Source organism: Somniosus microcephalus, chromosome 31 (assembly GCF_052327205.1).
Source record: "Somniosus microcephalus isolate GS21.2 chromosome 31, FLI_Smic_1.0, whole genome shotgun sequence".
Taxonomy (NCBI): domain Eukaryota; kingdom Metazoa; phylum Chordata; class Chondrichthyes; order Squaliformes; family Somniosidae; genus Somniosus; species Somniosus microcephalus.
In genome coordinates this window covers 8,407,885-8,424,044 of record NC_141017.1, presented here as the reverse complement: position 1 = coordinate 8,424,044, position 16,160 = coordinate 8,407,885, and the positions used below count along the sequence as shown (strand labels likewise).

The following is a 16,160-nucleotide window of genomic DNA, read 5'->3' as shown; positions in this document are numbered from 1 at the left end:
CACCTCTCTGCTGACCCATAGACCCATGAGTAGGCAGGTTACCACAGTCATTCCCATCTTGAGTTGCCAGGGCCCTCAGAAACAGTGGGTGACACCTTGGCAGGTGCAGCCAAACAGGCGATGGTGGCTTCTAGTCACCCTGCCGTGCCTTCTTATCTAGATCTAGGGGGCATAGTTTCAGGATAAGGGCTCGCCCATTTAAGACGGAGATGAGGAGGAATTTCTTCTCTCAGAGGGTCGTGAATCTTTGGCATTCTCTAGAGTGCTGTGGAGGCTGGGTCATTGAATATATTCAAGGTGGAGAAAGATATATATTTGAGCTATAGGGGAGTCAAAGGTTATGGGGAGCAGGCAGGAAAGGGGAGTTGAGGCCAAGATCAGTTCAGCCATGATCTTATTGAATGGCGGAGCAGGCTCAAGGGGCCGAATGGCCTACTCCTATTTCTTATATTCTTAAGAACATAAGAATTAGGAGCAGGAGTCGGCCATTCGGCCCTTCGAGCCTGCTCCGCCATTCAATGAGATCATGGCTGATCTTCTGCCTCAACTCCATTCACCGGCCCTATCGCCATATCCCTTGATGCCCTTACTAGTCAGAAATCTATTGACTTCTGTTTGGAATATACTCAATGACTGAGCCTCCACAGCCCTCTGGGATAGAGAATTCCAAGGATTCACCACCCTCTGTGTGAAGAAATGTCTTCTCATCTCAGTCCTGAATGGCCTACCCTTTATCCTGAGGCTGTGGCCCCTGGTTCTAGACTCCCCAGCCAAGGGAAACATTCTCCCAGCATCCATCCTATCAAGCCCTGTAATAATTTTGTATGCTTCAATGAGATCCCCTCTCATTCTTCTGAATTCAAGAGAACACAGGCCTAGTTTACTCAATCTCTTCTCATACGACAGTCCCGCCATCCCGGGAATCAATCTTGTGAACCTTCATTGCACTCCCTCTATGGCAGGTATATCCTTCCTTAGGTAAGGAGGTCAAAATTGCACTCGGGTGTGGTCTCACCAAGGCCCTATATAATTGGAGTAAGAATTCTTTACTCCTGTACTCAAATCCTCTTGTAATGAAGGCCAGTAGACCATTTGCCTTCCTAATGGCTTGCTACACCTGCACATTCACTTTCAGTGACTCATGTACAAGGACACCCAGGTCCCTTTGAGCATCTGCATTCCCAAACTTTCACCATTTAGGAAATACTCTGCCTTTCTGTTTTTTCTACCAAAGTAGAGCCTTATGTTCTTTCATCCAGTACCACGCAAAGTCTGATCAGGAGACTTCTCAAGGACCTTCCGGAATAAGGGCACCAGAGGCAGAAAGAAGGAAATTCTGTTGGGACCTGGGCCCTGCCCCGTCAGCCATCACTTGCTCCTGGTCAGTGGAGATGGTATCGGGAAGGGGTGGTCCTGGAGGAGCGGAGGAAAATCACGCCTCATTTTCCCGCTGGTTCCACGGCGATCCCACTCATCCCCCCCCCCCACCCCAAGTATGTGGCCCTCGAGGTTTCCCGAGGACTCCCCTGTATTCAGTGTTCTAGGCTGCAGGTAAAGAAGTCACCTGGGACTTGGTGTGGAACTTGTTGAGTTGTTTGTGTAACTTGTGGTCCGGTGCACATTGTTACTGTTCTGTCGGGGAGATTGGTGACTGATTGTTCTTCACAGGTCAACCCCGGTTCGAATGTCCCGACCAATGGGCATTATTCAGTCAGAAATGTTACTATTTTTCACCAAACACAGAAGATTGGTCATCATCCCAGAGGTTTTGCTCATCAAAGATGTCCAACCTCGTTGTGATTGACACTGTCGAGGAACAGGTAAAAGTTCTCCTGGGGCGAGGGTTTTTCAATACAACTTCAATACTGGGAAATCCCTCGGAGCCGCTCCCACTTCACCAGAAGTGCAGCCGAATCCCTACCTCCCCGTGTAATCGGGGTTACTGCTGCACTCCCGGTGAATGAATGCTGGGGGAGCGCAAACAGCTCTGAGGGATTGCCCAGGCAATGGGGGATGTTAAAATTCTTTAAATCTCAAACCCAAACCCAACCCACCCACTTCCAGTTTTAACGGAGGTGGGACGGTGGGCGGGGGGGGGGAGGGATGCTGGGAGGTGCTTCGGCAACCAACCCGCTGCCAGGTCGCAGGCTGGCTATTTAAATATTATAATGAGGCTGCGTGCCTCATATTTAACCTGTCTTCCTCGTTTAACCCTGGCCGACCGGGTTTCCCAGGCCTCGGGAAACCCGGCAGCTAAAGGGAGGTGAGGACTGCAGTGTGGAAGAGGTAAGTGCCTTTACAGCACTGCTAGTGGGCTAGGAGGAGCAGGAGTGCCTCCTCCCAGCCCACCGCAATCTAACCTGCTTCTCTGCTTGCCATCGGACCCCTCTCCCCGATCCAAAGACCCCCCTCGCAATCGGACCCCAACCGAAGGGTCAGGGATTGGACATCCCCCCCCCACAGATCAGTGACCATTGGCACCCACCCCCCCACCTCACCCCACCCCAGGGTTTGGCGACCACCACCCCTCCCCCCACCCACGCTACCACTAGTTCACCAGCAGGCACGCTAACCCGCTCCTGGGCTGTGGCCTCCTCCAGAGTGTTCCCACCCGGACAGGAGCCAATCAGGCTGGCTTCCGGGCAGGGAACCTGTTGGTTAAACAAGCCGCATGCTGTGAAGTTAAAACTCCTCTCCCTGCCTGCCCCCCCACCCCCTCCCCACCGTCCCTCCCGTTCGGAAAACCCGCCCTGGTCAAGATCGGGGCCAATGTTCCTGTTCATTGTTTTGTGATTCACTCAGGCTATAGATTCACATGAGCAATGACGGACAGGAGAAGACCTCGTGGTCCAGCCAGCCTGTCCCACACGACTGTGACGCCTCACGTATATCACAATAAAGAAGCCGGCGGGGTCCAAATCCACACATGCTAATCGGGGTCTGGTGACACCTCGTTTTAATTGAAATATACGGGGAGTAATTTTGTGAAGCCCTCCTCTCTGCTCAAAGCCTCATTAGTGATGAGAGTAGATTCGAAACGCGGGGCGATGATCTCCAGGGTTGTATTTACTACTAATGAGGTTTCAGGAGTGTGGTTATGCAGAAATTGTGCCCATTTTTCAAGCGCTACACGATCTCCCAAGTCCCCAAAATGTCGGACAGGCAGCGCACGCGCGCACTACCAGTCGGGCCTGCGCAAACCGCCATATTGGGTAAGGACAAACAAGAGGCGTCCTTGACCCTCACCTAAAGCAGGCATTGGGCCCTTTCCAGATCCAGGTAAGGGGCCTAGCACCTGGTTCATATCCCCGCTGCTACATTGGTTTTTCTCAAGGCAGCCAGCGCCATCGCACTCGGGGAAACGCAGCCTAGGGATCACCTGCAACAAAGAAGGGAAATAACTTACCTGAATGAGGAGCCAGGCGGGGCAGGAGTGCTCACACCAACCAACAGTAAAGGATCCTCCCGATCATCACCATCCCCGGCTCCCTGGCCGCTAGCCCCTGAGCTTCCTCCCCCACTGACCCATGACCCCTGATCTCCCTCCCCTGCCGACCTATGACCCCTGATCTGCCTACCCCACCGACCCCTGATTTCCCTCCCCCGCCGACCCTTGACCCCGATCTCCCTCCCCCGCCGATCCACGACCCCTGATCTCCCTCCCCCACCAACCTGATCTCCCTCCCCCCAACTCCTGACCTCGCGACCCCCGACCAGGCCCCGACCCCGCAGGCCGCTGCCACTATTCCACCCCACTGGCTACCGATCCCCACCACGAGTCCCCAAGGCCATCATTTACCTGCAGGTTTCTGCAGCACCAGCAGTGGGCCAATCACCACGCACTCTTCGCCCATGGGCTCCATCTTCAGTCTAACGAGGCCCAAGGTCCACAGCTTCTCAGACCTTTCCATTCCTGCACAGGGTAAGTATCCTGCGCGGGCTCGGTGGGGGGTGGGGGGAGATAAAATGGGCACTCCTGAATTTCTAGGCCGCAACGTTATATAACACCAGCAGAAGGTGCTGAAGCATTTTCAGATAGTTTTAGTAAACGACTCTGATGTCTCATACAGTTATACTTTTACTTACCCCAAGGAATATCTGAAAGAAGAGGCTAAGACAACACAACACTGGATTGGCCTCAATGAGTCAGACACTGATGGCAACTGGGTTTGGGTGGATGGTACGGATTACGCTTCCTCCCAGCAGTAAGTTATCTTTTTAATTGCACAATCTCTGCAGTATGATGGGCCGAATGGCCTCCTTCTGTGCTGTATCATTCTATCATTCTATGTTGTTGTACTTTAAACAGAAACACGGATGTGACTTTACTTTGGATGGTCTGTTCCGAACATTATCGGGTTTGAACGGAAGTGGAAGCTTTTTAAATCCCTCCATGGCCTCGCCCCTCCCTATCTCTGTCACCTCCTCCAGTCCTACAAGCCTCCGAGATCTCTGTGCTCCTCCAATTCTGGAATTGCTTTTGAAAAGATCAAATCCACCTTGAATGGAGCCAAGAGCATCAGAATTCCATTTGTGTAGGATCACCTAATTTCATGACAGCACAGTCCTTAAACGAGATTGGTTTATGAACAGTTTGGATTCTAAAATCACCTCCCAGCTTCTGACCTGGTGAAGCCCAGCTCCAACCATCTACAGATCTCAGGTACCACCTGGTTTGCAAATATTTCACTGGTCCTGTGAGACGTAGAACATTGACGCAGGGCTTCCAGTAGATTCACTAGCTCCTCTTCAGGCATACGATGTTCGGGAGACCATGCACCTTAATGGGCAGTGAGCCACTCGATAGAGCATGGAAACTTTAGCAAAAAAGGGCATCACTTCTGGGGACATCTTGCTAATCAAGCAGAGAAACAGAATGGAGGTAGCTATATTCCTGACACTCCCTTCATCAATGTTGTTGGGTGAGGAGCATTCATTCCTCGGGGTGTTTCAATCCTCTGAATCCTCTCATTAGGGTCCAACCAAAGGCCTCGATTGCAGATCTTGCTAAAGGCTTTGGAATTGTCAGCAGTTACTACACTGACTCCAAGAAAATCACAGAGTTTCTGGCCCACAGGATTGAGGGCATCACAGGTCGATTGATCTTCTATAGTTGGTGCCAAACCCAAAGAGCGGCCACTACACAGTCCTGGTGACAAGGTCTTCATTCCCCTTGCTTACTATGCTTATGGCTTTTTTAACATCAGTTTTTGTGGCACTTTGTACTGTGGGACACAATCATAGTACAGAAGGAGGCCATTCAGCCCATCGTGCCTGTGCCGGCTCTTTGAAAGAGCTCTCCAATTAGTCCCACTCCCCCGCTCTTTCCCCAAAGCCCTGCAAATGTTTCCTTTTCAAGTAAGGGTGAGGGTTGATGAGTCCAGTTGATGTTGTGTATATGCACTTTCAAAAGGATTTTGATGAAGTACCACATCATAGACTAGTTAGCAAAATTGAAGCCCATGGGATTGAAGGGGCAGTGACTGTGTGGATATGAAATTGGCCGAGAGACAGAAAGCAGAGAGTGGTGGTGAATGGTTGTTTTTAAGACGGAAGTGTGCAGTGGTGTTCCCCAGGGGTTGGTGTTGGGACCACTACTCTTTTTATATATTAATGTTCTGGACTTGGGTATAGGGGGCATAATGTCAAAGTTTGCAGATGACACGAAACTCAGAAATGTAGTAAACAGTGAGGAGAATAGTAGCAGACTTCAGGAGGACATAGACAGACTGGTGAAATGGGCAGACACATGGCGGATTAACTTTAACGCAGAGAAGTGTGAAGTGATTAATTTTGATAGGAAGAAAGCGGAGAGGCAATATAATCCAAATGATACAATTTTAAAGGTAAATGATACAACTTTAAAGGGGGCGCAGGAAAGAGAGACCGGGGGGTTCACATACACAAGTCTTTGAAGATCGCAGGACAAGTTGAGAAGGCTGTTACGGGATCCTTGTCTTTATAAAGGAAGGAAGTTAGGCTTTACCTTGATAAAACACTGGTTCAGCCCCAGCTGGAGTATTGTGGCTGATTCTGGGCACCGCACTTTGGGAAGGATGTCAGGGCCTTGGAGAGGGTGCAGAGGAGATTGACTAGTAAGGCACCAGGGATGAAAAACTTCAGTTATGTGGAGAGACTGGAGAAGCTGGGGTTGTTCTCCTTCGAGCAGAGAAGGTTAAGGGGAGATTTGATGGAGATATTCATGAAGGGTATTGATAGAGTAAATAAGGAGAAACTGTTTCCAGTGGTAGACGGGTCGGTAACCAGAGGACACAGATTTAAGATAATTGGCAAAAGAACCAGAGCTGACATTAAAAAAAAATTACGCAGCACCTTGTTGCAATCTGCAATTCTTTCAAAAGGGAATTGGAAAATACGTGAAGGGGAAAAATTTGCAGGGCTATAGGGAAAGAACAGGGGAGTGGAACTAATTGGAGAGATATTTCAAAGAGCCAGCACAGGCACGATGGGCCAAATGGCCTCCTTCTGTGCTGTATCATTTTATAATTCGCTAAGAATATATCCAATTCGCTTTTTAAAGTTACTATTGAATCTGCTTCCAACATCCTTTCAGGCAGCGCATTCCAGATCATAGCAACTCGCTACATTAAAAAAAAAAATCTCTTCATCACCTCTCAGATCTTTTGCCAATTATCTTAAATCTGTGACCTCTGGTTACCGGCCCTCCCGCCAATGGAAGCAGTTTCTCCTCACTTACTCTATCAAAACCCTTAATAATTTTGAACGCCTCTATTAAATCTCCCCTTAACCTTCCCTGCTATAAGGAGAAAAATCCCAACTTCTCCAGTCCCTCCACATAACTGAAGTTCCTCATCCCTGGTACCATTCTGGTAAATCTCCTCTGCACCCTCTCCAAGGCCTTGACATCCTTCCTAAAGTGTGGTGCAAAGCATTGGACACAATGCTCCAGCTGAGGCCTAATCGGTGATTTATAAAGGTTTACCATAACTTCCTTTGGTACTCTGTATTGTAGTGGTTAGCACTGTTGCCTCACAGCGCCAGGGACCCGGGTTCGAATCCGGCCTCGGGTGACTGTCTGTGTGGAGTTTGCACATTCTCCCCGTGTTTGCGTGGGTTTCCTCCGGGTGCTCCGGTTTCCTCCCACAGTCCAAAGATGTGCGGGTTAGGTTGATTGGCTATGATAAATTGACCCTTAGTGTTAGGGGGATTAAATATGTGGGGTTACGGGGATAGGGTGGGATATGTGCTGGTATAGGGGTTACGGGGATCGGGTGGGATATGTGTCAGTGCAGGCTCGATGGGCCGAAATGGCCTCTATCTGCACTGTGGGGTTTCTGTGATTTCTGTGATTTATAAAGGTTTACCATAACTTCCTTTGGTACTCTGTGCCTCTATTTATAAAGCCCAGGATCCCGTACACATCTGACAGAGTAGACATTCATTCCAAAAGTTTAGGCTGGATTTGATCCAAAGTCCCAAAGGTTGGGAGGCGATGGAGGGGCTGTGGCCTGCACTTGCCATCTATGATGTAACTGGTGCAGAAAATCCTGACCTCACATCTTGGGGCAGCTGTCCAGAGAATGGGCGTGAATTCCTATGGGGTTCTTCCGTAACTTCAGCAGAAAATCATTGAAAACCCTGGAAAAATGCCCATCAAGGCCCATTTCCAGCCATTTATGCCATTTCTCCAGGGTATCTGCTGATCTCCTGCCAGAGAACCCCCCGGGGAATTTCTGGGCACAAGCTTACCAGCAACAGTTTCCATGGATTGAACGTTGTGCCAAGGCCGAGATGACAAGAAAAGCTCATATAAAAAGCTCAATAAAAGCTATATTAGCAAAATAGTGGGAATCCGAAACAAAAGCAGAAACTGCTGGAAACACTCAGCAGGTCAGACAGCAACTGTGGAGAGAGAAAGAGAGTCAACGTTTCAGGTGGAAGGGAATTCTTACCATGAGCTGGATGCCCGGTAAGTGTTCTGTAAAGGTTACTACTGAACCAACAAGTACTGAGGTTTAAAATTACAACAGGAAAAGCTGGAAAAACTCAGCAGGCCAGGGCAGAATCCATGGAGAGAGAAACGGAGTTAACGTTTCAGGTCGAAGACCCTTCGTCAGAACTGGAAAAAAAGCAGGGAGAGGGATAGATTTTAAAGCAAGTGGGGGCTGGGAAAAGGGGGAGAGGGTGAAAGAACAAAAGGGAAGGTCAGAGATAGGATAGAAAGCAGGAGAGATTAAGAGACATTGAGAGATATTCAAGGAATAAAGGATGGCTCTAGATGAAGTGTGAATGGCGCTGGCAGAATGAAGGACAGCTGCCACGTGGGGGGGAAGAAAAAAGCCCAGACAAAAGTGTGGATTACAAAATAAAGTACTGAGGTTTTATCATTCGCATTTTCTACATCACAACAGTGACTACACTTCAAAAGTACTTCATTGGCTGTGAAGCGCTTTGGGACATCCTGAGGTTGTGAAAGATGCGGTAGAAATACAAGTTCTTTCTTACCCATGTTTTTATTATTTAGGTTTTGGCATGCTGATGAGCCCAAAGACCTTGGGACTTATGAAGAATGTGCAGGGACGAAGAGCGATGGGAAATGGGGCGTGTATTCATGTAGTCAAAAGCTGAACTTCGTCTGTGAACGGCCGGTGTCCTGTCACTTTAAGTAACTCTTCACCCGGCCGAAGCCGAAGAGCTGAAGCTTGTTCTGTTTCGAAATCTATTTTCGGATCGCCCAATACCAGCTGCCATTCAACCACTCGGCCTAACCCCCAGGCACAACTGCTCTCTTGACATTATTTCGCTCAAACGCACCAAAAGCCGACATTTCTAACCCGTTTAGGGCACATGGGGAAAATATTTGACGGAATTTAATTCTGCACATTTTGTAGCTAGAAAGCTTTTTTTTTTAAACCAGAGGGTATTTTACATTTTTGTTTTATTCTTCTTATTGCATAATGGCTCTGATGACTTCAACCAGGATTGTGGCCGTCGCTTTCTGTGTCTGATTCTCTTCAGTGAGAACTTAGCATTTTCTGCCATTTTGTGTCAGCTGTGGCTCAGTGGGCAGCACCCTCGCTCTGAGTCAGAAGGTCGTGGGTTCAAGTCCCACTTCAGAGACTTGAGCACAAAAATACAGGCTGACACTCCCAGTGGCAGTGCTGAGGGAGTGCTGCACTGTCGGAGGTGCTGTCTTTCAGATGAGATGTTAAACCGAGGCCCCGTCTGCTCTCCCAGGTGGACGTAAAAGATCCCATGGCACTATTTTGAAGAAGAGCAGGGGAGTTCTCCCCGGTGTCCTGGCCAATATTTATCCCTCAACCAACATCACTAAAACAGATTATCTGGTCATTATCACATTGCTGTTTATGGGAGCTTGCTGTGCGCAAATTGGTTGCCACTTTTCCCACATTACAACAGTGACTCCACTTCAAAAATACTTCATTGGCTGTAAAGCGCTTTGAGATGTCTGGTGGTCGTGAAAGCTGCTATATAAATGCAAGACTTTCTTTCTTTCTTTCTGTCTTTAGTGTCCGTTTTACTGGTGGATGGGCAATCTGCCAGAGACGGGTTAATGCGACAAATGATGAGCTCTATCCTCTGCGCAGCACCTTGCACCTTTATGGTGGCACTCACCTTCCCCGCGCTGTTTTTTTCCAAGTTCCTGAATAGTTCATTGTGTGGAATGCAGATAATAGTGGCAATCAAGCAACGCAGACTCACTGCCGACAACACGACCGTCATTCTGAGCGGTAGGAAGCTTTCCTTTGGATGGATCAGTTGTGTATTCCCCTGGATCATTCCAGGTGTGCCCAGGCTGTGAACGGCTGGCTCGCTGATAGCCTCAGCAGGCAGAAAAGCAAATCCTCCCCGACATCTCCGTCTATTTACCTTTAGTTTCGAATACAGCTTCATCATTCTGCGATTAATTGCCGGCGATGTGTGAAAGAATTTAACTGTTGCCTTTTTTTTGGAATGTTTACACTGTGGATCAGACCACTTCAATAAAATACAATACAATAAAATACAATAAAATATAATAAAATACAATACAATACAATAAAATACAATACAATTGTTTCATTTCTGTTGTTGTGCACCTCATTTCCTCAAGGACTTGGCTATAATTAATCGTTAAAGATTGAATATGAGCAAAAGGGGCAGCACGGTGGCATAGTGGTTAGCACTGTTGCCTCACAGCGCCAGGGACCCGGGTTCGAATCCGGCCTCGGGTGACTGTCTGTGTGGAGTTTGCACATTCTCCCCGTGTTTGCGTGGGTTTTCTCCGGGTGCTCCGGTTTCCTCCCACAGTCCAAAGATGTGCGGGTTAGGTTGATTGGCCATGATAAATTGACCCTTAGTGTTAGGGGGATTAAATACATGGGGTTACGGGGATAGGGTGGGATATGTGTTGGTGTAGGGGTTACGGGGATCGGGTGGGATATGTGTCGGTGCAGGCTCGATGGGCTGAAATGGCCTCTATCTGCACTGTGGGGTTTTTTGTGTTGTTTTGTGAAAAGGGAATTAATAAAAAATACTACAGATCGCAGATCGATCCCAAGGCACGGACTCGATGGGCTGAATGGCCTCCTTCCGTGCCGTTATGACTCTATGGCTAGAGAAAAAGCGAGTCATTTTGACTTGGCGCGATAGAGTAAAACAGGGGGATAGCGAGTCGGCAGCCCGTTTCACATCTCCCCCTTTTTTATTTCCATTGACTTCAATCGAGAACACAGGAGCAGGAGGAGGCCACTCAGCCCCTCCAGTCTGTCCCGCCATTCAATGAGATCATGGCTGATCTGCACCTCAACTCCATCCACCCGCCTTTGCTCTGTATCCATGGAGAGATGTAAAGCAGGCTGGCAATTCGTCATCATTTGTCTTTACACTATCACACTATGTCAGTATTGCCCCCAATAAGTGTTAATGTTTTCGGGGGATCTTTTATCCTTTTTTGCTTTCAATATTTTTGGCTTCAATGTTTGAGGTCTATCAGGAGTTGAGGTCGATGATCAACCGTGATCTTATTGAATGGCGGAGCAGGCTCGAGCGGCCGTATGGCCGACTCCTGCTCCTATTTCTTATGTTCTTATATCCAGATACAGTTTGTAGCATGTCTGGGTAATGAATGAAGGGTCTTTTCATCTGTCAAGCTTCACAAAACCCTCACCACCTTTAGAGGGTGGCAGAGGAACAGGACAGCATGCCATAATGTTGTGGGGATAGAGCGAGTGAACCGCAACAAATACAATAGTTACACTTAGCTAGTTCCTCATCACAGCAGAAAATAATAAATAATTCGCAACTTCTAAACTATGCTAGAAATATTTTTTATGCAGCAGATCTTTTCTAAGTAAACTATCTGACCCGATGAACTCTTCAAAGGTTCTAGACCGATCCTCTGATTGGAAAAAGGACAGGCCGATGAATACCTCCCGAACAGTGGCCGGGTCCCAGTCAATTTAAATAAGTAAAGCTTAAATAAAATAAAGCTTAAGTAAAATTTAAATAAGGAGGCGCCAATCAACAAAATGGGCCGTATATTCCGATGGCTATGGGTGGGTAAGCGCTGTGTACACACCCGTAGGGACCTCGGTCGGAAAGGCCGGTTTCAGGTATGCCCAGTGCATGCGCTGAAAAATGGTATTTCCGATCTGTCAAGAATGCTCTTGACAGATCAAACGCCTGCCCTGGATCAGGGCCTCACCTGCTTTTACCAGCATAAGAGTTGAAAAAAGTTTTAAAAAATAAAAAATGTCACTGCTTTATAATTTAATAAAAATTAAATCTGGATCCAGTGACCATGTGTGCAGTTTCTGGAACCAGTGATAGTGTGAGCAGTTTCTGGATCCATTCACCGTGTGTGCATTTATTTAATTTATTGTAATTTCAACTCATTTTAAAAATGTGATTTCCTTTTAAAATTTATTTAATGCATTTTTGGGGTGATCTCCATTCATATATTTGACAGGTCTATCTGTCAAGTGTATGAAGGGAGATTCCCTTCTCCTATTGGCTCCCCATGGCCCACGTGATCCCAGGTACGCTTGCGAACCGCCTGCGCCTCTGGGATGCGCAGGCCCTGCGCATTTCGAGTTTGGAGAGGCCCAGGAGCGGAAGTATATGCACCTCGGGAGCCTTCAGGTAAGTCCATCGATTTTTTCCAGATCGGAGTCCTCCGCACGCAGGAAGCCTCCGATCGGAAAATACGGCCCAATGTCTTTCAGAAATCACGCAGGAAGTTTAGACTTGAACTGAAAGGCGTGACGTCTCAAGCAGCTGCTCGGTGGCCACCTCATTGTTATGTATCAATTTCTGTCAGCAAAGCTGCTTCTTCACCCTTGTACCAGGACAGAACTGAAGAAGCCAATACCATACTAAATACTCCTCAATGATTGCAAATCGAGCTGAACACCATGTTCATCATCCTCTTTACCTGTGACCATGGCACTATCCTTGGAACATCAAACTCCTTCTCGCCATGTCAATATCTTGTCCGTAATTTGACTAAAAAGGGGTGGAATTCTCGCACCCCCACACACAGCCTTGTATATCAACAACAATTTGCATTTATATAGCACCTTTAATGTAGTATAAAGTCCCTAGGTGCTTCACAGGAGCGATTATCACACAAAATTTGACATCGAGCCACATAAGGAGATATTAGGGCAGATGACAAAAAGCTTGGTCAAAGAGGTAGGTTTTAAGAAGCGTCTTAAAGGAGGAGAGAGAGGTAGCGAGGTGGTGAAGTTTAGGGAGGGAATTCCAGAGCTTAGGGCCCAGGCAACAGAAGGCACGGCCACCAAAGGTTGAGCGATTATAATCAGGGGTGCTCAAGAGGACAGAATTAGAAGAGCGCAGAGATCTCTGGGGATGGTGGGGCTGAAGGAGAAGGATGAGAATTTTAAAATCGAGGCATTGCTTAACCGGGAGCCAATGTAGGTCAGCGAGCACAGGGGTGATGGTCGAACGGGACTTGGTGCAAGTTAGGACACGGGCAGCAGAGTTTTGGATGACCTCAACTTTGCGTAGGGTGGAATGTGGGAGGCCAGCCAGGAGTGCGTTGGAATAGTCGAGTCTGAAGGTACCAAAAGCATGGATGAGGGTTTCAGCAGCAGATGAGCTGAGGGAAGGGCGGAGACGGGCGATGTTACCGAAGTGGAAAAAGGCAGTCTTAGTGAAGGTCAGCACTGCTACAGGTAGGTGTTCACAGCCACGCACAAGCAGAAATTATTCTTTGCAGTAGGAAAGTATTAGTTTGCTTCGGCCAGTAGCGGACACAAACACACACGCACACACACATACACACACCCGCATACACCCGCGCTCACACCCGCACACACACATACACGGATGTAATATTTGTAACAATCAATTTTTCAACAACACGTCACTATAAGTCATCAACAACAGAAGAAAAAATCCCCTCGGTGATGCAACTGAGTCTCCGTGTGTGCATTTTCTAGATCCAGTGACCGTGCATGCAGTTTCTATCTCCAGTTACCATGTGCGCAGATTCTGGATCCAGTGATTGTGTATGCAGTTTCTGGATCCAGTGATCTTGCATTCAGTTTCTTGATCCAGTGATCATGTGTGTAGTTTCTGGATCCAGTGATCATGTATGCAGTTTCTGGATCCAGTGAACATTTGTGCAGTTTGTGGAACCAGTGATCGTGTGTGCAGATCCTGGATCCAGTGATCATGTGTGCAGTTTCTGGATCCAGTTACCATGTGTGCAGATTCTGGATCCAGTGATCGTGTATGCAGTTTCTGGATCCAGTGGTCGTGTGTGCAGTTTCTGGACCAGAGATCATGTGTGCAGTTTCTAGATCCAGTGATCATGCATGCAGTTTCTGGGTCCAGTGATCATGTGTGCAGTTGTGGAACCAGCAATAGTGCCTGCAGTTTCTGGATCCAGTCACCATGTGTGCAGTTTCTGGATCCAGTGATAGTGCATGCTGTTCCTTGATCCAATATCCGTGCCTGCTGTTACTTGATCCAGTGATCGTGTGTGCAGTTTCTTTATCCAGTCTCTGTGTCTGCAGTTTCTGGATCTTGTAATCATTTGTGCAGTTTCTGGATCCAGTCACCGTGTGTGCAGTTTCTGGATCCAGTGAGCATGTGTGCAGTTTCTTGGTCCAATGATCATATGTGCAGTTTCTCAATCCGGTGATCATGCATGCAGTTTCTAAATCCAATGATCATGTGTGCAGTTTCTGGATCCAGTGGTCATGTGTGCAGTTTCTGGATCCAGTGATCATGTGTGCAGTTTCTTGATCCAGTGATCATGTGTGTAGTTTCTGGATCCAGTGATCATGTGTGCACTTTCTTGATCCAATGATCATGTGTGCAGTTTCTGGATCCAGTGATCATGTATGCAGTTTCTTCATCCAATGATCATGTGTGCAATTTCTGTATCCAGTGATCATGTGTGCATTTTTTGATCCAATGACCATGTGTGCAGTTTCTGGATCCAGTGATGGTACGGGCAGTTTCTGGATCCAATGATCATGTGTGCAGTTTCTGGATCCAGTGATCGTGCATGCAGTTTCTTGATCCAATAGTCATGTGTGCAGTTTCTGGATCCAGTGATCGTGTGTGCAGTTTCTGGATCCAATGATTGTGCATGCAGTTTCTTCATCCAGCGACCATTTGTGCAGCTGGTGGAACCAGTGATTGTGTGCGCAGTTTCCAGATCCAGTGACTGTGTGTTGCAGCTTCTAGATCCAGTGATCATGCATGCGGTTTCTGGATCCAGTGATTGTCTGTGCAATTTCTAGATCCAGTGATCGTGCATGCAGTTTCTGTATCCCGTTACTGTGTGCGCAGATTCTGGATCCAGTGATCGTGAATGCAGTTTCTTTATCCAGTGATCATGCTTGCAGTTTCTGGATTTGGTAATTTTGTGTACAGTTTCTGGATCCAGTGATCATGCATTCAGTGTCTTGATCGAGTGATCATGTGTGCAGTTTCTTGATCCAGTGATCATGTGTGTAGTTTCTCATATCAGTCACAGTGTGTGCAGTATCTGGATCCAGTTACCGTGTGTCCAATTTATGGATCCAGTGATTGTGTGTGCAGTTTCTGGATCCAGTGATCGTGTGTGCATTTTCTGGATCCAGAGATCGTGTGTGCAGTTTCTGGATCCAGTGATCATGCATGCAGTTTCTTGATCCAATGATCATGTGTGCAGTTTCTGGATCCAGTCACCATGTGTTCAGTTTCTTGATCCAGTGATCATTTGTGCAGTTTTTGGAACCAGTGATAATGTGTGCAATTTCTGGATCCAGCGATCGTGCATGCAGTTTCTTGATCCAATGAACATTTGTGCAGTTTCTGGATCCAGTGATCGTGTATGCAGTTTCTGGATCCAATGAACATTTGTGCAGTTTGTGGAACCAGTGATCATGTGTGCAGTTTCTAGATCCAGTGATCATGCCTGCAGTTCCTTGATCCAATATCCGTGCCTGCTGTTACTTGATCCAGTGATCATGTGTGCTATTTCTTTATCCAGTCTCTGTGTCTGCAGTTTCTGGATCCAGTGATCATGTGTGCAGTTTCTGGATCCAGTGATTGTGCGTGCAGTTTCTAGATCCAGTGATCGTGTATGCAGTTTCTGGATCCAGTGATTGTCTATGCAATTTCTAGATCCAGTGATCGTGCATGCAGTTTCAGTATCCCATTACTGTGTGCGCAGATTCTGGATCCAGTGATCGTGAATGCAGTTTCTTTATCCAGTGATCATGTTTGCAGTTTCTGAATTTGGTAATTTTGTGTACAGTTTCTGGATCCAGTGATCATGCATTCAGTGTCTTGATCGAGTGATCATGTGTGTAGTTTCTCATATCAGTCACAGTGTGCAGTATCTGGATCCAGTTACCGTGTGTCCAGTTTATGGATCCAGTGATCGTGTGTCGAGTTTCTGGATCCAGTGATCGTGTGTGCAGTTTCTGGATCCAGAGATCATGTGTGCAGTTTCTGGATCCAGTGATCATGCATGCAGTTTCTTGATCCAATGATCATGTGTGCAGTTTCTGGATCCAGTCACCATGTGATCAGTTTCTTGATCCAGTGATCATTTGTGCAGTTTCTGGATCCAGTGATCGTGTATGCAGTTTCTGGATCCAATGAACATTTGTGCAGTTTGTGGAACCAGTGATCATGTGTGCAGATCCCAG

General features: G+C 47.4%; 1 protein-coding gene across 2 annotated transcripts in view; it reads left to right on the top strand.

The window, feature by feature from the left end:
* Nucleotides 1–10,065, top strand: part of LOC147097560 (uncharacterized) — a 114,811-nt gene extending 104,746 nt beyond the window's left edge. For both annotated transcript variants that reach the window (XM_085971514.1, XM_085971512.1), the window contains exons 9-11: nt 1,669–1,820; nt 4,093–4,205; nt 8,507–10,065. In XM_085971514.1, coding sequence (XP_085827640.1) covers nt 1,669–1,820; nt 4,093–4,205; nt 8,507–8,651 — 410 coding nt within the window. In that variant the 3' untranslated portion in view covers nt 8,652–10,065. The remainder of the gene's footprint in view (nt 1–1,668; nt 1,821–4,092; nt 4,206–8,506) is intronic.
* The last annotated feature ends 6,095 nt before the right edge of the window (nt 10,066–16,160 follow it).